Source organism: Periplaneta americana, chromosome 8, assembly GCF_040183065.1.
Source record: "Periplaneta americana isolate PAMFEO1 chromosome 8, P.americana_PAMFEO1_priV1, whole genome shotgun sequence".
Lineage (NCBI taxonomy): Eukaryota > Metazoa > Arthropoda > Insecta > Blattodea > Blattidae > Periplaneta > Periplaneta americana.
The window spans coordinates 107,012,072-107,034,748 of NC_091124.1; the positions used below are offsets into that span (position 1 = coordinate 107,012,072).

Below are 22,677 nucleotides of genomic sequence, written 5' to 3' on the forward strand. Positions count from 1 at the left end.
AAATCTGAAAATTTATAAAACAGTTATATTGCCAGTTGTTCTGTATGGTTGTGAAACTTGGACTCTCACTTTGAGAGAGGAACAGAGATTAAGGGTGTTTGAGAATAAGGTTCTTATGAAAATATTTGGGGCTAAAAGGGATGAAGTTGCAGGAGAATGGAGAAAGTTACACAGTGCAGAACTGCACGCAATGTATTCTTCACCTGACATAATTAAGAACATTAAATTCAGATGTTTGAGATGGGCAAGGCATGTAGCACGTTTGGGCGAATCCAGAAATGCTTATAGATGTTAGTTGGGAGGCTGGAGGGAAAAAGATCTTTGGGGAGGTCAAGACGTAGATGGGAAGGATAATATTAAAATGGATTTGATGATAGAGACTGGAGTAATCTTCCACAGGATAGGGACCGATGGTGAGCTTATGTGAGGGCGGCAATGAACCTCCGGGTTCCTTAAAAGCCATTTGTAAGTAAGTAAGTAAGTATTATTTTTACTGTTATTACTGTTATTAGTTCATTGCTTTTGAGTAACAGCATGCCTGACTGTGAAACGAGTGTGTCTGGGTTCAAATTCTGATTGGGTCAAGTTACCTAGTTCAGGTTTCTTTCCGGAGTTTTCCTCGACCCAATAATAGCAAATGCTGGGTAACTTTCGGCATTTGATGCTGGATTCATTTCGCTGGCATTGTCACCTTCATCTCATTCAGACACTATATAACCATTGCAATTGAAAAAGTGTCATAAAATAACGAATTAAAAATATATTATATTATTATTATTATTATTATTATTATTATTATTATTATTATTATTATTATTGCTACCACCACCACCACCACCACCACCACCACCACCACCACCACCACCACCACCACCACTACCACCACCACTACCCCTCCTCCCCCCTGCTGCTGCTGCTGCTGTCACTGCTACTGCTACTGCTCCTTGGGTTTACCGTGCAAGTTTCAAATTCTTAAGGTGGTGCATGATATCCTTTGCAAATGCTAAGTCCCACAGCCAATTTTCATTGTCAAGAAGCATCCAATCCTCGAGAAATTCGTCTTTTTCTTCTAAAAACTTAAGATGTTTTCTTTCAATTTCCCGAATCTTTCAAGTATCATTCCCCATGACAGCCAAAGGATGCTACAGTGAAGCATTCATCTGCTTCCAGGTGTTTTCTGAATTCCCATCTGTTGAGTACTCCACTGCAAATTTTGTTGATACTGTACATCGAATCAATGGATCCGATATGGAAAACAATTTCATGTCATTGGTTCAGAAGTGTTCTTGTTGAATTCATTCATGCATAGTTTTCTGCTCAAGAGCAGATATTTCACTGCAAATGCAGCAATCTTTTCTATTTTTTGCTTTCCACTTTGTCTCTGCTCTTGATGAATAATAATTGGTATTTTGGACATTAAGCCTGGCAGCCCCCTTGGTGCTATTTGACAGGAGTAGGCACTGGGTTTCCACTTCTCCTTTCCTCGCTTTCATCATTATCATCCTCACCCATTCCCTACACTACACTTACACGAACACTTAACATATACTCATCTGAGTACACGTCATAACTCTTCACAGATACACATCATGCATAATGTGGCCCGCCGAAGTGATGTGCAATTTGAAAATGGGTCACTGTCCTGCCATCTATCCACAGTATGCGGATCCCGAATCATGCAAAGTGAAGTGGGTAGGCATTAGACACACACACACACATAATCTTGAGTTTCAAATATTCTTCCAATAAAGCCATAAAATCTTTTACTTTACTGGTCATTGCAAGAGCACACTACTACCATTTTCCCATGATAAATTTTTATTTTCATTAACTATTATTTATTTATTTTCCAGTCTGGTCCAAATTGAGCTTGTCATTTGACACAGGATAACTTGCAGATTTAGAATTCATATAAAAATATGGGACATAGAATAGTTATAACAAAGTTTGATTTTGATACATACAAGTTATGAAATATAGAAAAATATTTTCTCCTTTTGTCGAAACCAATGATTCAAGTCAAGAAGTCGTTCAAATACATCAATATATATATATATATATATATATATATATATATATATATATATATGTATATACACTCTGAATTGAGCTTTATCAATAGTACCACAACTGTCAGTGGTTCCCAAAGTTTTTTGACTGATGGCACACTACTGAATGCCTACTATATCGTGACACACTTATTTGTTTTTAATAATAATAATAATAATAATAATAATAATATAATAATAATAATAACAATAATGATAATAAATTTATTTATTTATTTACTAATATTTATTGTGCTGTACAACAGCCTGGGGCCAATAACAGTTCAGCACAAGATAAAAGTTAGCACAAGATTTACAGTGTACAAGGAATAACCAAACAGTGCATACAAATAATTATTAAAATTACAGACAAATACAAATAATAATGACAAATGAATAGATAACAAAAACAATGCATACAAATAATTATTAAAATTAGAAACAAATACAAATGAACAATAATAACAAAATAAATAGATAACTACAAAAATACATGATACAGAAAAGGTAAAAACAATACAAACGATTGTAGTTGAAATGAATATGCTTAATATAAGAATAGCCAAACAACAAACTATACATTAAACGGATCTGAATTAATATAATGTAAATTGGCAGCTTTCATGCATCTGACAACTGGAGAGAGAGAGATTTAGACTTATAGGTATAAACAATTTTTTGAAATCTTAAACCATTCGAAGGGGCCCGAAGGTAGATATTGCTTATGAAGGATTCACAATCAATATCACCCTTTAAGGCCTTACAAAAGATTAAGGAGTCAAGTTCAAGACGTCTAGCATAAAGGCTAGAAAAGTTAAAATATTTACAAGTACGCTCATAATTGAAAACAGATGAATTTGGTAAAAACCTAAAAGCACATAGGGACATAAATTTTCTTTGGATGATTTCCAATTTAACCGAATCAGTAGAAGTAATAGAATTCTAGGCGACAGATGCATATTCTAGTTTAGATCTGATTAATGTATAGTATACAACTACATGAGTAGCTGGAGTAGAAAAAAAATAAGTTATAGACTTATAAGTCCGAGCATTCTAATGGAATGATTATAAATATATTGGACATGATTATGAAAATGTAATTTGGTATCGAGTAGAACTCCCAGGTCTCTAATACAGTCTTTCCTTATTATGTTGATATTATTAAGAGTGTAATTAAATTTAAGAGAAGTGGTTTTTGTAGAGAAGGAAATGACAAAAGTTTTCGCTTCATTAATTTTCATTCCATTATCAGCAGACCATAGCTCAATAGCATTTATATCATTTTGCAAAGTTATACAGTTGCCAGACTATTTATTTTGCGAAATATTTTAAGGTCATTGGCAAATAAAAGGCAGTAGAGGCCCCAAAGTGGAACCCTGTGGAACTCCGCATAAAGTAATACAAGAATCAGAATAAGAATTTCCAAGTCTAACACAGGATTGTCCAGCTTTTAAATAATTTTCAAACCAGCCCAGGTAATTAGTGGTAAGACCAAAAGAATTTAATTTACTCAGTAACATATTATTAAGGAGAACATCAAATGCTTTGCTGAAGTAAAAATAAATGGAATCAAGTTGACCCTGAGTTTCAACTATAGGCATGACATAATTGAGATGAGATACTAAATTAGTAGTCGTAGATTTTCCTTGTAATACTATGTTGGGCCGAATTGATTTTGTTTTTCACGTGAAAAGAAATGTTTATGAATTATTTTTTCAAAAATTTTTGAGAAGTTATTAAGTATGGAAATAGGTCTATAATTCCTTAAAATAGCTTTATTACCACTCTTAAATATGGGAATAATAGATGCTTCCCTGTTTTTAAACTCAAATTGAAACTGTAGGTTAAGACAGGTACGAAAATTTCAGAGCGTCCTTTAATAATAAAATTAGGGATCCATCCATACCCATAGATTTATTAGGCTTGACATTTTTTATGGCCTTCCTGACATCATCACAAGAGATTACAGGAAGGGGTAAAAAGTTATTAAAGTTAGAATAACAAGTGAGAAAATTAGAGTTACGGTTGATCTGAATTGATTTAAATTGACTAGCAAATGCATTTGCAATGATTTTTTGATCAGCAATATGAACCCCATTAATAATAAATTCATTAGGAATGTTTTTTCGATTTCCGAAAAGATTCTACATATTTCCAGAATTTATTAGCTGCTTTTTTTAAACTGTCACCAATGGATTGTAACCATTTAAATTTATCAGACTTAATCAATGCCTTGACTTGTTTTCTATAGTAAGAGAAAATAATAATAATAATAATAATAATAATAATAATAATAATAATAATAACAACCAGTGCTTTTCTTCTGGAGAAAAAGGTGATGGAACTCTGTGTAGAATATTTTTTAATGGATGGGAAGATGATTACTGTTCACTGCATGGGAATTTTGTCGTTTTTAAGCTCCTTTTTGTCCAACTAAGATTTTCAAGATCTAAGAGTAATTCAAAGAAAAATTATATTAAAAACAAGAGTTATTCAGACATATTTCGGTTTCACGATGAAAAATGTAAGAAAAAGTGCCGGAATGCCATTCAAGCGCATTCTGCCAAAAAAAAAAAAAAGCACTGATAATGTCTTTGTTGTGTTGGACATCCAGTGTTGTAGATAAGTCTATATTAACACACAATCGAAAATCCTAAAAAAACAAGCATTAACTTGAATGGCATTAGAAAAAAACAAAGGTATGTGTCAAAAATCCCAACCTATCTATGCTGGATGTCTGATAAAAGATTTTTATTACCGTTTTTGAAAACTCACCTATTTAAATTTATGTGAAGTCTGTGCTTGGTGGTTTGCACAGAGTTTCTCTATACGTGGCCTTATGATTGACAGACCAACACATAAATCATCTTAAAGATACAGCGGTCTGTTCCTTTGTTTAGATTTCACTATTTTCATGGTAGATAATACTGATTCATACAATTATGACATTGAAAACAGCAGTTATAAATATTTTTTTAGTTTATTTGGCACCATCGACTGATTTGGCAAAACATTTCCGCACATAAGATACTCGGGATTTTGTTTATATTCATCACCATGCCACATAAAACAATATTTCAAGTATTCATCACTATATTTGTGAAACACAGTACGTTTTTGTGAACCTTGAAGGAAATTTTCACTCACATTATTTAAATTAGCACTGCTTTCATCTAACCCAGAACTTGATTCAGATTGTTTTTTTCCGAATTAAAAATTTGTCTATGATAAAATCTAAATAAAGCACTTTTGATAAAAGTCTCACTCTTACCTGCTTACACGTATATACTGAAACTGACCAGTATGTTCTGACGATTCTAAACTCTGTTTATTACTAAGTGGGAGAGTAAACGAATTACTAAGCATTGTTGCAGTGTTCACTTTCATTCGAATTATTGCCAGGCAGAAAAATTAAACTGAGCATTGTTGCATGTGTTCACTTTTCATTGGTAAATTCTGTCACAAAATAAAATGTACAATTGTAAATAAAAGAAATGCGTTGTAAAGAGACTTTCTAAATGGCATAAAATATATTTTTTAATTTCAAAATTTGGCGACACATTCCATGGGGCTGCGCGACACGCCTATTGGGAACCCCCAATCTATGGTGAGAAAAAAATTTTGGCACTTACTGAGACAAGAAATTATTTGTTTAGCAATGTCGTCATTCATCTTATCTACCTGCCCCATGACATTATTCCTTGAAAGAACAACTTCATTCACCATTTTAATGATCTTCAGATCTCCAATAACTTTTGCGAAATTCATGAGAATAGACTTTTTTTTTTATCTATTCCCCATCAGAATAATGGCTTTTCTTTCTGACAATAATTATAGAAATTTCATAAGATGCTTTGACTATTGCCATCATGTGATTGTGATACTTTTCTTCTTGAAATATGTTTTCTGTCACATCAGGGACCTTTCTTCTCATTTAGAAATTCTATTCCCAAGCCGAACCAATTGGGAATTGCAAGTTTATATTAGCATGCATCTGTTTGAAGTGCCATTCTAAATTGAATGTCTTTAGAGCTGCAACACAAGCCTCACAAACTAAGTACACAGGCTTTGAAGAAGTGCCCTTCTAAACAAAAACTGTTCTTCCTGTTAAGGCTTAAACTCCCGAAGACGAATTCATCTTCACATTTTCCTTTTCGAAGAACAAGGTTTGCTCAGAGCCATTAGTCGCACAAATTAGTACCCAAACAACACAGCAGGTTCTATACATAAATAATTTAAGTTCCATATAACTTATCCAACAGTAATTGATTAAAATACGAAGTATTGTCACATTATAAATGGACGAACTTTTTCGACTTATATAAAAGTCATCTTCAGGTTGAGTAACACAATGTTGTGTCAGGCTATAGTATTTTACATTTTGTGTGTTGTTACATCCTGTTTTGTGGAGTCCAAGCATACATCTTGATATAAAGAAACTTTTCTATCACTCTTTATTTGAGAGTATCACACTGTATGGTGCAGAATTGTGGGAGATGACCAAAGCGCAAAAAAAGATGTATGAAGGTGGTAGAGTTAAACTTCTGGAGGAAGTGTATTAGAAAGGCTGTTATGGATCGTTTGAGAACAGAGGACATCCGAATGCCTGTAAGTATGAATACTACCATCATGGATCAGATAAAATAGAAGTGTTTAACTTGGTATGGACATGAATAATTTCGACGGAAAAATTGTTCCGGAGCCGGGTATCGAACCCAGGACCTTTGGTTTAACGTACCAACGCTCTACCACTGAGCTACTCGGGAACTCTAACCGACACCGATCCAATTTTTCCCTCTATATCCACAGACCTCAAAGTGGGCTGACAACCGTCACGCAACCAACTTCGAGTGCACACTAACTCCGTGTGACTTAAACCACAATTTAAGTCACACGGAGTTAGTGTGCACTCGAAGTTGGTTGCTTGACGGTTGTCAGCCCACTTTGAGGTCTGTGGATATAGAGGGAAAAATTGGATCGGTGTCGGTTAGAGTTCCCGAGTAGCTCAGTGGTAGAGCGTTGGTACGTTAAACCAAAGGTCCTGGGTTCGATACCCGGCTCCGGAACAATTTTTCCCTCGAAATTATTCAAATCAACTTTACAGGGAGTTATACCTGAAATCTTGATTTGCTTGGTATGGACATGTCCAGAGAATGGAAGGTCGTAGGGTACCCCAGCAAATTCTTCAAAGGACCCCCAGGCGAAGGAAGGAACGAGAACATCCTGGCAGAACCTGGATGGATGGAGTGAGATCAGCAGTGATATCCAGAGGTCTAACTGGCTGGCAAGACAGGGACCTCTGGCGGCATAGAGTGACATAGGAAGATATCTAGCTGCAGGCAACCTTGAAGGGAGATGCTTGATGAACTGAATTGAACTGTGTGTTGTTTATGTATGTTGTATGGATCTTAAAAGCATGTATCATGAGCATAGGGTGGCTCTTATTTTTAAACATTCGAAATTCTTTGCTCCCAACCCCTAAGCTTGTTCCAGTGCAAAATTTCACTTCAATCAAACTATTTTAATGTGACCCCCAAAGACATTGAAATTTCAAATTTCTCTGAAAATTTGAAATTTCTTATTTAAAACTTTTGTATAATTTTAATTTCTTTATTTGCTAGATAACAAAATATTTAGCAAATGTAATCAACAATCATTATGCATTAAATACAATCTAGGCCCCCTTGAATGAGATGAAATCTCGTGCTGAAGAGGGATTTCATACATAATGTTTTTGGAGATAATATTAGTCTAAATATGGAGCAAACATTGAAACCAAAGAAAAACACAAAATTATATTAAAATCACTTAATAAAACAAATTAAAACAACAAGAATAAAAATGCAACAATGCAGATTTTAATCCTTTATTAGACCAGTTTTGATGACATGTGGATATTTCTTTCGATGTTCATTAACAATCTGCAAAATGTATTGCTTTTCAGTTTCATCCTTTGACAGAATGTTCTGGTATTCTTGAATAAGCTTCACTCCTCTCTTGGCCATGTCGTTGAAAACTACAATACTTTTCAATTTTTCCAACCCATGTTGGAAGTTGACATTAGCTTTCCATGGTGATGGCAGTCTTTAGGAAACTTGTGTTTATTGAAATCTTGAGAAAAGGTTCTTTGATTCAGAGGAAATAAAATCATAGAAGTGCTTTTCTTTTACATAATTCAGGTCTCCGCTACTAAGTATGAGTCTTTTTACTTGATTTTCTGTATCACTGTCTTCTGAAGTAATGATTTATTTGCCATTTTTTCTTAATGTATACTGGAACTTCATCATCATCATCATCAAAAAATGGAAATTATGCACTTTCTGGAGATAAGTACCATAAGTGGTTTCTGAATTGTTGTACTGCAGTGCTACTAATTTCTGGATCTACTTTCTCATAATGCATTAATTTCAATAAAAAATTATAATCCAGATAAGAAACTTCCACTAGTGCTAGGAACCAGGCACGTAAATAGAGTCTGTCGAGAAAAATGGATATTCTTCTGATTGAGTCCTTCTCTCTTCTTCTAAGTTTAAACTGATCTTGAAATAAATAAATTTTTAATGCATAAATAACCTTTGACATCCACCTGGCATGGTTCATAGCTCCAGGAATGTGAAATGAAACCCCTTTTAGGGGAGTACCACCAAGGAAGATCATAGTCAATTCTAATAATTCGCGGTAATCATCTCTAACTTGTTTCTAACTTAACTGAACTTCAAGAAATTCCAGCATACTGTCACGGACATCTTCAGGGATATCTTCTATTTTATTCCAGTACGGTATTTCTTAATGTCCATCGTCAACCAAGTTTCTCTAAATCCTTTGAACAAGTTCATATCTGGGCCAGATGTTGGACCCATTACTGCATCAAAACAACTTTGTAAGACTAATTCATAGATGTGATGTTGGCATGGAAGGTAAAGTAAATCACAATCAAACATTCATTGAATGCAGCTGTAATGGCACACTGACGAAATAGGTAACATACAGTTTCAGCATACATTCCTTAGCCAATTCAGCACACATTTCTCCTGTAATGATGATGATGATGATGATGGTAATAATAATAGTAATAATAATAATAATAATAATAATAATAATAATAATAATAATAATGAAAGTTTTGGACAGAAAATTAAAAATCTGAAACTTTATAGCCTTTGGGGTCATTTTAAAATTATGTTATTGTGATGAAATTTTACACGGAGGAATTTTTTGTGGATTGGAACAAATTTTGGGGTAGAGAGATGAAAAAAAAATTCAGAAAATCACATATGATTAAGGACGTGTGCGTGCGCCGCATGCACTTGTGACAGATAAGTATGTAAAATCATGTTGAGTACCTAGGCTATAAAATTAAACAAAACACTAATACTAATCAAACTTGACAACAGATGCTCAAAATGAGAACCATTGACATCCAAACAATGTCCCAGTCTGTCACAGAAAAAGTTCATTGTAGATATGAAATGGAACAGATCAGTCATGTATTGTATTTATTTACATTCCATGGTATTCGCACATTGCATGGAACATGTGCTACGAAGTCTTAATTATAATCATAGTCTAGTTGAAATATATACAGGAGAGTTTTACATTATAGCCTGCTAGTACAACACAAAGGTTTAGTATCACTACTTAATACAAGAAGAAGTATTCATGAAGCATCGTTGAATGTTATAAATTCACTTACAGAATAGAAGGCATGAGGACCCTAAATAATCTTATGTTTTGAATTTTATTATATCCCTAGGGAGGCTATTAAAATTTTTTACTGCCATGTAATACACTCCTTTTTGATAGCATGATAGACTTGCCGTTGGGGTATAGAAGTCATTCCTTTGACGTGTATTTATGCTGTGATCTGTTGAATTAGTCACAAAGTTTTTGTGATTACTAGGGCTATGAAAAGGGAGCAGTTAAAGCTAATGATGGCACCGAGTATAGCTGCGGCGGGTGGAATAGGATGAATTTCCCCTACAACTTGACGTAAGCAGCGTGCCATTTAAAAAAATAAAGCTTACTGTCACAACCTGTATGCCTGAATAACTAACTTTTTTCGAATACTGGTATTTGTATGGTTTATTTCTAGCAGCTTTTATATAAAACTTTTTTTTTTTTTTGTAAAATTAAAATTTAAGAAGTTATGAGTAATATTCCATACTTTTGAACATTCTGTATATATAAAATAGCTACATGGTTACATGTTTACATTTATGCTTGTGCATTAAAAGGAGCTTGCAGCACGAGCGAATCAGTGACGTGAAACTATTTATAAATCCGGAAAGAATAAGAATTAATCTGAGATGATATAATTGGTTTATATAATAGAAAGATCTGAGAATACTTACTTTTGTTTCAACAGTGTAGTGTAGCAGGTAGAAAGGTTATGCACTAATCACATATGCTTTGCATGGATGGATTTTAATAATGAAACGGACTTTTATAAGGGGGGGAACTGCTCGCTAATCATATTTATTTATATTATGATGTACCGAAGTACATATGATATTCCAGTGCAGAAATTCTGCATCATCATATGTTGATGGAAGAGTGGAACAGAAAAATTCTCACTGGCCCGGTGCCTAGTGGATAGAGCGTCAGCACATAGAGCTGAAAACCCGGGTTCAAATCCCGGTGCCTAGTAGAGTGTCAGCACATAGAGCTGAAAACCTGGGTTCAAATCCTGGTACCGGAGAGAATTTTTCTTTGTTCCACTCTTCCACGATCATATGATGACGCAGATTTTCTGCACTGAAATATCATATGTACTTCGGTACATTGTAATATATCGTATGCGAAAAATAATCACTTTGTGATTTAAGACAGTGCTCATTCTGTCAGATCCCGGCCACTTAGTCATTCATAATGAGTGCACCGCTGCACATGTGTGGACATGTGCCAACTGTCATACATCTATGACACAGTGCTTGAGGGTAGGCCACTAGAGGGAACCCAAGAGGTGGAACTTAAACTAAGAGGATTCGATCCGACATCGGGATGGGAATCCGGTGTGGCTTAGTGGATAGAGCGTCAGCATGTAGAGCTGAAAACCCGGGTTCAAATCCAGGTGCTGGAGAGAATTTTTCTCTGTTGCACTCTTCCATCATCATATTTATTTAATCAGTATGAAGGATTATTAATTTCTATTTGAGAGAATTTCATTAAACAATTGGAGCTTTCTATGTTAATATTTAGTGATGTAGTATTTCTCTGCAGTATTTATGATGTTTTCGTCATTGAAATATTTTCAGGACTCTGAGGGTGTCATTAATATTAGTTATTTCATGACCTTCTTCTATGAGATGGGTAGCGAACTTGTAGTTTTTGTGATTGTTCCTGAAATCAGCAACATGTTCTCTATATCTGGCCTTAAAATTTCTTTTGGTTTGGCCAATATTCACAATTTTCACAATTTCACAATTTTTGCAGTCAAGCTTGTATATTTCTCCTTTTAAGAATCTGTTCATGTCTTGTAATTTGTTAGGTATCAGATTATTTTTTAGTTTGTTTTGAAAGCAATGTTAATCTTTTCCTTTTTAAAAACATCTCTTCATCTTTCACCGTCTCTGCAGCTCATCTCTGGAACTCTCTACCACAACATGTCAGAGACTGTCGGACATTGTCTAGTTTCAAAAATAAATTAAAATTGCACTTTTTCAACTCAGATTCCTTTCAGATATAAGCCCTTTTCTCTGCGATAGTTATGTAAAAATATAGGCTATATATTTCTTTTCCTTCCTTTCCCCTTTTTGTTCCCTTTATCAGCTGACGAATTTAGTATCATAGCCTTTTATTGTGAATTTTATTTAATTTTCTTTCTTTTTTTTCTTTTTTATTATTTTATTATATTCTATTTTGTTATATTCTTCCTTACGTTTTCCATATTAACCATTTGTGCTAAATGAGTTGCTTTTGCTATATTTCAATATATTTTACTTTTTTTTTTTTTTTTTTTTCTATTATGGTATTATTTTCATGTTGTTTAGTGTCGATTTTATTATGCTATTATTATTTCTCTTTGTAATATTTTAGTATTCTGTTCTGTAACTTTTTTGTTAAATTTTAACTGCTTGAATACTTTGTGACCTGGTAGAGTGTAAGAGAAGGCCCTATGGCCTTAACTCTGCCAGTATAAATAAAGAATTATTATAGTTATTATAGTTAAGTTTATTATTAAATTTATTTTGCCGAAATAAGTCATTGAAGTTAGCTTTTTTTGTTATTAATAGTGCATTGAAGGGTAGTATGTGATATATGTTGTGAAGTTCTTTTTTGTTTACTTATGACATTGATGTCTCTTTACTGAAACCATCTTCTATGGCTAGTTTTAGGATGTAGTTATATAATTTTTTATACTTCTTTTTTGAAAGAAATGTATTCAACAATCTGTCTATTAAAAAAATTAAATTTACAAAGTTTTTGTGAAAAAGGTTGCAGAGATTCTTTAAGTGGCGTACATATAGTAGTGATAGGTTTAGAATATATATACAGGATGAACCGTAAGTAATGTCATCAATTTCAGGAGGTTATTCTTTGAGATATTTCGAACAAAAAGTTTATTATAATTTTGCTCGTTTTTTAAGTTTAATATAATTTTGCTTGTTTTTGCGTCCTTTTTGAGATAAAAATTGTTTTATATGAAACATTTCATAGCATGTTTAAGGAAAGCCATTAATTTAATTCTCAATATACTCAGTCAATTTGAGAGAACAATATATTATGATAATAAATGATTGAAAAAATTTTAGTTTTGTCCTTTAAATGTGCAGAAATTTTACCCAAACAAATATGTTTCGTTCTGAACAGGAATTTTAAAATGTTACATTTGTTCAGATCAAATTTCTGCATGTTTAAAGGACAAAACTAAAATTCTTGCAGTCATCATAATAAACTGCTCTCGTAAACTGGCTGAGCTTATTGGGAATTAAGTCAATGGTTTTCCCAAAACACACTATGAAATGTTTCATATAAAATAATTTTTATCTTGGCAAGAAAGCAAAAACGAGAAAAAAATGATATTAAACTTTTTTGTTTGAATTATCTCAAGGAATAACCCCATGAAATCAATGCCATTACTTATGGTTCATCTGTTATGCTGCTCATGATACATGCTTTTAAGATCCATACAGCATACATAACCAACACAAAATGTAAAATACAATAGCCTGCCACAACATTGTATTCTTAAATGATTCTACTGGACCTGAAGATGACTTTTATATAAGTCAAAAACGTTCGTCCCTTTACAGTAAGTGGCAATATTTTGTATTTTAATAAATTACTGTTGGATAAGTTATAGACGGAACTCAAATAATTTATGTATGTTATTTACTAACTTCTCGGAAACAATATGTGAACAAAGATACTGTGGTTCTAGTTAACAAAGAGTAAGGCTATGATTGAGGAGTGAGGACCACCTGTGGAGTTGGATTCTTTTCCCAGCAGGGAAGTAGGAATGAGTGTGCCCTAGTGGAAACTGAGAAAACTACAATAGTGGTAGCACATATGAAACATTTATTTTATTTTTTTTATTTTTGTTTTTTGTTTATATGTGTGTGTGTATTTGTGTGCGTGCATGCGCGTTTTTTTGCAATCGGCAACATTAAAAAAATAGAAATTATGTATATACCTTATTATATAATTTCTTAAATTGTATTTTCTATCAACAGTTTGAATCCACCAGTTTCCCGTAACACAGTACGTGTCAGAAAAGATATGGTTATCTCTTGCCAAAGAATTGAACTGATACATACACAACACTTCAGTGTTTCCGATTTATACCACATGTTGCCTGCAGCGCTCCAACGGCAAACTCGCCAAGGCTGGATGTCGGTGACCTTCAGTGTCATGGTGTGACTGTAACGCAATTATTTGCCGGTTAGACGTAAGGGCAAATGTGTGTCATTCTTCCTTCCGCTTTCCTTCCCAAGTATGGCTTCTAAATTTACTGGTGAAGTATTAATTCTCCTATGATTGTGACTGTGTTATAGAGAGCTTTTTAAACCATTCTTCAGGATCACATACATTTAGTGAGAAAAAGTAATATTGTTTGGAATGGCAAACCAGCTCCTGAATTAAAAGACTTGAAGTCTAAATCACAAGGAGGTTTTCTTTATTTTACTTCTCAGCAAAATCACAATCTGTTCAACAATGTGAACAATAAGTAACAATATGTGGAGGTTTTGAAAGACATTTTAATATATCATAGTATACAGAATCACCGTAGCTGTGCGGTAGTGCAAAATTATCACGACTCTTTTGCTAGTCGTGTTTAATTTTTTCAAGTGAAAAAAAAAATGCCTGGACCAAAGATGGTATCAAGAATATGGATAGTTTCCATATGCTACATACACGTCATGAAAATTATAAAAATCACGTTGCATCCGTTGTTTTTCTAGTGTATTTTGGCAAAACGAGAATAGACTTGTCATTAAGCAAGGCATTTAAAAATTAACAGAAAAATACAATAAAGTTGTGAAAAGAAACAGATATGTAATGTCTCGTTTAATAAATGCAGTGTGTTACTTGGCCCAGGAAGAACTTTCGTTTAGGGATAGGGATGAGTGCGATAGCTCTGTCGGCAGGGGCAAATCTGTGGAATTTTTACACCTTCTTGTTCAAACTGATGACAGTAATTTAGACCACCACCTTCAGACTGTTATTATGTTTTCTGGGACATCAAATGACATTCAGAATTACTTAATTGAATGTGTTCTTTGCGTTTTGATTAATGAAATTGAAAAGGAAATTAGTGAAACAAGTTCTTTTATTGTGGTCATGGATGAATCGACAGACATGTCCAATAAGTCACAGTTATCGACAAATTGAATTGAAGTGCAAGTAGGCACAACGCAACTTCTGGAGGATCTTCAAATACAGTACTTTCAGTCAGGAAATTTTTTTCAAATTTGTTATTACTATTCCTTTAATTCTATTATTCTTCGTATAATTCTATACATTGCATATTATATTTGGAATGAAGATAATGAATATAGGCTATATATATTTTTTTCTTAAAATGTTAGTAAGACACTCGAAAGAAATCCATTCTCTCCTTGACTGTGGTATCATTTTCGAACTGGCAACACCCAGGAAATTTCCATGCCACACCACTGATATATACACATGCTTTAACTTCAACATCTGTGGTCATATCGTGTGTTAGGATTTGTGGGTAAACCAGTAGGCCGTTGTTACTATTGTTGAGTTCCTGTTTCTGTTGTGTGTTGTGGATGACTTGTGTTAATGTAACTGAGTTTAGATTTTGATTAATGTTTATGATATTGGTGACTGAGGGCAGTGATGAATCATGGTATGTAAATTTCCAGTCCGAGATTTGCCTTTGTGATTGAGACAAACCATGAAAAACCCCAGTCAGATTGGCCAGCCATGGGGTTTCAACCTGGAACCTCCCGAATACAAGTCACAGATGCTACCATCTGTGCCATGCCAACTTGCTCAGTAAAACATGGTTTTGTTTCTACAAGTCGGTTCGTTTAATATATTATTAGGTTTATATATGTGGCAATTTTATGCATGCCACTTATGAAGTGTTTGCTATTGGCACATGTGTTGTGGGTTGACCACCCCTGGCTCAAACTATGACCAAAATACCTAAATTATCAGTTTTTGACATTTTGACTTTTGAGTAGCTAATTGATTTATTAAGAGAATAGCTAGAACATTAAATATATCCTCATTCATTTTGAATGTAAATAGTTCTATACAAGAAAAGTTACTTTTATCAGAGTAGTTATTTATGAATTCAAGTGGAGAGATGACAAGATATAATGAGGGGTTAGATTTTCCCTTCTACAGATACTTGGGCACCATAATCATCTCAACAATCGTTCATGATTCCCTATCTAGTGCGTATATTTGAAATATCAATTAACAATGGTACTGTCCCGCGAGATTGGAAAGATGCAATAGTGGTGCCAATTTATAAGTCAGGGTCTCGCTCAGATACAAAAAATTACAGACCGGTCAGCCTCACCTCTGTGGTTTGCAAACAGATGGAACACTTGATTTCAGCTTATCTAAGACAGCATTGGGATGACTCAAATTGGTTACATAACTGTCAGCATGGATTTCGGGGGGGCTATTCATGTGAGAGTCAATTAGTAACGGTATGTCAGGATTTAGAAGACGGAATAGATTCCAATAGCCAAGTAGATGCAGTGATTATTGACTTTTCACGCGCATTCGATGTAGTCCCACACGATATATTGTTGGTTAAACTACAATCAACGGGGATTGACTTCAGAGTGCTCCAGTGGATCAAGGAATTTTTAACTTGTCGCACTCGGAGAGTACGGGTAGGGGAGGAATTATCGAACCCAATTGAAATTACTTCCGGGGTCCCGCAGGGGAGTGTCTTGGGGCCTCTTCTATTCTTGGCTTTTGTAAATGATCTGCCAGTTAATATCTTGTCTAGGGTTCGCTTATTCGCGGATGATTGTATGTTATACAGGGAAATAAAAAGTCATGAAGATACTACTCTTCTCCAGAATGACCTCAATAGAATAAATGATTGGGCAATAGCCAACAAAATGAAAATAAATTCTCTAAAGAGCAAAGCCATCAGCTTTACAAGGAAAAGAAATAAAATAGTCTCATCGTATACGTTAGGGGGTGAAACCATTCCGGAAGTTAACAAATGTAAATACCTCGGAATAACATTTAGCAGCGATCTCGGTTGGGGGGAACACGTTACACATACAGCGGGAAAAGCATGGAGAGCGTTACACTTTGTGATGAGGGTGCTAAGAAAAGGTTCTGATAAATCCAAAGAGATTGCGTATAAATCACTAGTACGTCCAGTAATGGAATATGGTGCAGCATGTTGGGATCCTTACAGATTAGAACATATTAAGACACTGGAAAAGATTCAAAAACGGGCTCTTAAGTGTTGTCGGAAAAATTCACCATTAAAATGGGACACACTCACGGACAGGAGAACGCGAATTCGATTATGCGCACTGTTCAAAACATACAGAGGTGAGCCTGCCTGGAGAGAAATAAAAAATAGGTTGCAGCCGCCAAATTACTCTTCAAGGAACGACCACTCATATAAATTGAGGGAAAGAAGGCAGAGGACGGACACTGGAAAGTTTTCTTTTCTCAATCGTACTATCAGGGACTGGAATGCTTTACCTGCAGACTTACTAAAGGCTTTACCAACAACCAAAAATGCATTTAAAAATAGGCTTAAGGACCTTACTAATAGACGGTAATTATACACAGTACTTAAAGGGTGTAAATGATATGTTGTTATTGAAGTGTTGTATCAGTGAAGAATTATGTTGTGTCAGTGAAGTGTGTTGTATCAGTGAAGAAGTATGTCGTGTTAGTGAAGTGTGCTGTGCAAGTGAAACGTGTTCCTGTCAGTGAAGCTTTATAGGTTATAGTGGCAGTGCAAAGTATTTGAACAGTGAAATGTTTTTGAAGTGTTAGTGAAATTAGGATAGAATCAGTGAAATGTGTCGTAGTTCCAGTGCAGTGAGTGAGTTGACAGCGAAATGAGTATAATGTTGAAAGGTGCTTGTGCAGATATGAACATATACTCGTGGGTTTTAGTTCGATCTTAGTTTTAAGATACAAATTAGAATATTTCAAATGTTATTTTAAGTGATCGTTTCATTTAATTTAGTATATTCTCTGTTGTTGTTGTTATTATTATTATTATTATTATTATTATTATTAGTATTAATTATTAGTATTATCATTAATTCTATTTTTAATTAATAATTTTATTATTGTCATTATTGAGTGTAATTAGTTACCACTGCCACCGGGTATATACTCATTGCAGTGTGAATAAATACATACATACATACATACATCTTATGTAGAAATCTAGGTATTAAAATGGAGGTAAAACTGCTCTTAAAAATTGCCTCTCTTAAAATATGACACTCAGGCTGTAGCGTACTTGACTTCTTGATAAATGGCCTCTGAAGACATGTTATAGTACTTTTCTGAATGTGAGAATTTCAGGCAAAATTACCAGCCCAGCCATTACCTAGCTCAAGATTCTCCTTTGGAGACAAAAGTGTCTGCATGCATATGAGACTGCATCTATCTTTGATATCTTTGATCAGGAAAATGGAGATATCGGTTTCTAGCATTACTAGTATGGTTCTGAACATTTGTACAGGGAACTGAAGTGGGTTTACAGTGTTGGTATGTGATATTAAATAAACTGACTTAATGTGCTCATTGTGACTACAGTGCTGAGGACCAACCTAATTGGCCTGTAGGTAAATTCAACCTAATTGGCCTAAAGATCAGTTCTTATTTTTAGTCTTGTTTACAGTGATTGTATTTAGCTAAATGGATATACTTGATTTCATATACTGTACAAGTGGGTTAATACAATTTTTAATGGAAGGTGGTGGTGGTGTTGGTACAGATTTTCTTGAAGTACTCCTGTTACCCTGTAATATCACCACCACCACTGCCACTGCCACCCAGATTGAACCATTTGTCATTTGACAATAATGCACCAAAGTTGTTCATAATAGGATACTGATTTTAGTTTTTCCTGTGCAGGTAGGAGAAGGTTTGGCATTTCTTCACAGCGATGTGAAACTATTGCATCACAACATTTGTCCTGAAGTCATCATAGTTAATCAGCAAGGTGCTTGGAAAATATTTGGGTTTGATTTTTGCATACACAACCATAACACGCAAGATTCTCAGGTAATTATATTGTAGTTGTATTTATTGTTAAACATCAAGAGATTTTATTAATACAACTTTATTTTAATTTACAGAGTTAACTTTATAATTTATTGGAGTGTGTAAGTCTGCTTCAAAATGACGTTGCTGAATAAACATGCCTTACCGATTTTATGTTTACTTTCTCCTCTTACGAAGTATAAAGAAGAGTTATTGTGATGCCAAAAAATCGATTTAGTGATTTTCACTGAAATACATTTTTCCAACATCCCTGGTAATGTCATCTGTTTGTAGGTGAAAAAAATTTCTCCAAAACAGCAGGATTTTGTGTACATAGTTCTCTGAGTCAGTTCAGTTTGGAGTGATACACAAATAGTATTAGGTTTTTATTGGAAGTGAAGAATAGCTACGTGATGGTGATTTACTTTTAATCTATTTCGTTTGTTTCATAACATGAAATGATTAAAAAAAAATACAATGTATGTCTCCAAAAGTTATCATGGCAAAAAAAAAAAAAAATTATTATTATTTATGTACTTATAACTCTGGTTTAAAATCCTTCAAAAGAAAAAAAATGTAACTTACAAATATAAATCCCAATTTATTTGCAAATTAATGTGACATCCATGAAGAAAATGGACGAAAAATACTTAAATTTTCTCTAGAATTATCAATACCTACATCATTTTATGTCCAATTGAAAATTACTTCAGACAAAGATTTTAGGGCTCTAAGATATCTGCGCACATTAATTTCAGAATTGATATAACTCTTTGCTATTACAGAAATGAAACAGTGATTGACTAAAATGACAGGAGAAGAAACTTTGTGTCTGAGATCGGAGAGACACATTTGTCGAAATTGTTTAAAATGACAGGAGAAGAAACAAAAAAACTTTGTGTCTGAGATTGGAGAGACACATTTGTCGAAATTGTCTAAAATGACTGGAGAAGAAACAAAAAACTTTGTGTTTATGATCGGAGAGACATTTGTCGAAGTTGTCTAAAATGACAGGAGAAGAAACAAAAAACTTTGTGTCTGAGATCGGAGAGACAAATTTGTCTAAGTTGTTTAAAATTACAGGAGAAGAAACAAAAAACTTTGTGTCTGAGATCAGAGAGACACATTTGTCGAAATTTTTAAAATGACAAGAGAAGAAACAAAAAACTTTGTGTCTGAGATTGGAGAGACACATTTGTCGAAGTGTATAGTCATAATTAATTCTGCTCTACAAATTTCAGATAAATAGAGTTTCGGTTGCTCTTTATATTGAAGGATTGATGTTTCATTATTTGAAGAGCTGTCACTATTGGGCAGAAAACACAGTGCACCTGGTCATGTGTACTGTGAGTGGGAGAAGTGTTTAGATTGGTGCAATGAATAATACACTACTAGAGGAGAGAACCATATCAGCAACGATTAGACTCCAGGACACTGAATAATGCAGAAATAGGCCTATCTTCTCTTCTACTGGAGAAGAGAAAAAATCAGAAGAACCTATTGATAGTGGTGAATCTTGTGCAGAAGCAGAAAATGTTATTGAAAGCAGTTACAACATGAATTCAGAACAAGGTTCTCCAAGTTCTGAAGATGAAGATAACAATGATCCAGAATAATGTAATAATAATCAAATCAGTGAATGGTTTGCTGTGCGAAATGGGATATTATGTAAAGGGAGAAGACTGATTTTTCAATAAGAGACTAAGGGCCGGTTTCACCACCCTTCAATAAGTCAATCCAAATGAAACATTAACTGGTGAACATTGAAATATTTAACGATTCACTAAAATGCGAGCTGTTCATCAACTAAATTTTCTTAACATTTAATGAACAGTAAGTAATGGCTCATTATTAGGGTGCCCTTATTTTCTGACTTCAACATTTTTGAACACTCACCCTCAAGTTTTGTTTGAATGACTCTAAAACATGTCTACACAAAGTTTTGTTGTGATTGAAGCATTGTAATCTGTACTGACTGGAGCACGAACTTGCATGAGGAACATGTCTGGACTGTGACACTGTCAGGCCTCGGCTCTCAATATGTGCAGTACAGTCAGTTCTTCCTCTGTTATCGATCGTGTCGCATGTGTTTTTGGGTCGCTAATGTAACATAATGTGAAAACAATTGCACATTGCAAGAGAACGTGTGTTTTTAATAGGTGATATAAAACACCAAATAACAGGACACAAATTACAATCAAATAGACTAGTGTCGGAAGTTTTATTTTATAACATACGGGAAGTAAAATTAACTCTTAGTGGAAGTGCTAATCTTGTGGTTCGTGAGTGCGTTATATTTTGGGATAAAGCAAGAATTCTGACAAGAGCTATTCAGCATTGTTCACAAAACTTATTAACTTGCATTCGGAATGGGGAAAATTAAAAAAAAAACACACACACACACACAAAGAAGTGTGCAGACATTTTTAAGCACTGTGAAGAGGAGTTTATATATAATTTGGACATTATATTTAATATATCACATGCAAATGTCCTACAAACAATCAAATTGGAAGAAGACAGGATGTTTTTACTTCAACAGCGAGGGCCAGGATGTAAAGGCTACCATGCAGGAGCAGACAGAAAACTCATGGGGCAAAGAAAATTAGAAGAGAAAAGGCAAATGAGACAACAGTGTGGAGCATCTATTTCTACATTTTCTACTGCATCTCCTTTTTCATCATCTGAAGATTCAGATAAGAGATTTCTAAGTTTAGATGAAATCAATGTTGGTCAGTTTTTAGGAGATACTTCTGAGAGTACATCAATGCAGAATGCTACAAGGCGAGGTACCAAAAATTTTATCACTACGAAATTAGTGGCAGCTTTGGATAGATATCAGCTGAGTGTAAGAGATACTGTATTCATCCTTCAGGCGACAGCAGAGGTACTTGGCCACAAGACTGAAGAGTTCACTATTAATAAATCTTCTCTTCATCGAAGATAACGTTCTGAAATGATTAATCCACTTTCAAGAATGATATCCCTGCAATTCTTACTGTTCATTGGGATGGTAAACTGTTGCCCACATTAAATGTCAAAGACTCAAAAGAAAAAAGACTTCCAACTGTTGTTACATTTGGGAACAGTGAGCAGCATTCCAAAATTACAGAATAGTTCTGTTAAAGAGCAAGCGAATGTTGTGTGGAATGCATTAACGTATTGGGGAACTGAAGACAATGTACAAATTCTGTGCAGCAACACAACTGCCTCAAACACAGGCCATTTTAATGGGGTACATGTCTTATTTGAACAACAATTGGACATCACATATATATATATATATATATATATATATATGGTGTTTAAAACACTGTATATATATGGTGTTTAAAAAATACGGGGCATAATTTCAGGTATGTATTTCCCACATGTAGACAATCAAAATAGTTCATTACAACATGTGTCCGGAAATGCTTTATTTTCGAGTTATGGCCTTCACAACATTGAAATTCACCGGAACGTTTTTCTTTCCGTAGGTCGTTGCCATCAATGGAGACATTAAGAGGGCACTCTGACAATTCATTCTGAGGCGAAGGTTACATTCAATGTTGTGTAGGCGTTAGACTGTGCGACATGTATTGAAATCAAGAGCTGGCAGAGATACACTTCATGTACAGTAAGGCGGACTGCAATGCTGTGCTGGCTCGTCGTTTGTACCAGGAGAGGTACCCACAGCGACAATGTTCAGATCGGAAGACATTTATATGTCTCCATTACCGTCTGTGCGAGTATGGAAAATTTAACTCTCCTGGTTTGGGAAGGGGATGACCAAGATCTACAACTCCAGAAGTACAGGAGGAGATTCTGGAGGCTGTGAACATGACTCCTTCTATCAGCACATGAAGGGTAGCGTTGCAAGTCAGTGTTCCTCATACGACTGTCTGGAGACTGTTGAAAGAGTATCAATTGTATCCTTATCATTTGCAACGTGTACAGGCCC

General features: G+C 34.4%; 1 protein-coding gene across 4 annotated transcripts in view; it reads left to right on the forward strand.

Annotated features, from left to right (window-relative positions):
• LOC138704931 (SCY1-like protein 2) overlaps positions 1-22,677 on the forward strand; it is a 205,955-nt gene that overhangs the window by 65,306 nt on the left and 117,972 nt on the right. For all 4 annotated transcript variants that reach the window (XM_069833363.1, XM_069833361.1, XM_069833362.1 and 1 more), the window contains one exon: positions 18,606-18,755. In XM_069833363.1, coding sequence (XP_069689464.1) covers positions 18,606-18,755 — 150 coding nt within the window. The remainder of the gene's footprint in view (positions 1-18,605; positions 18,756-22,677) is intronic.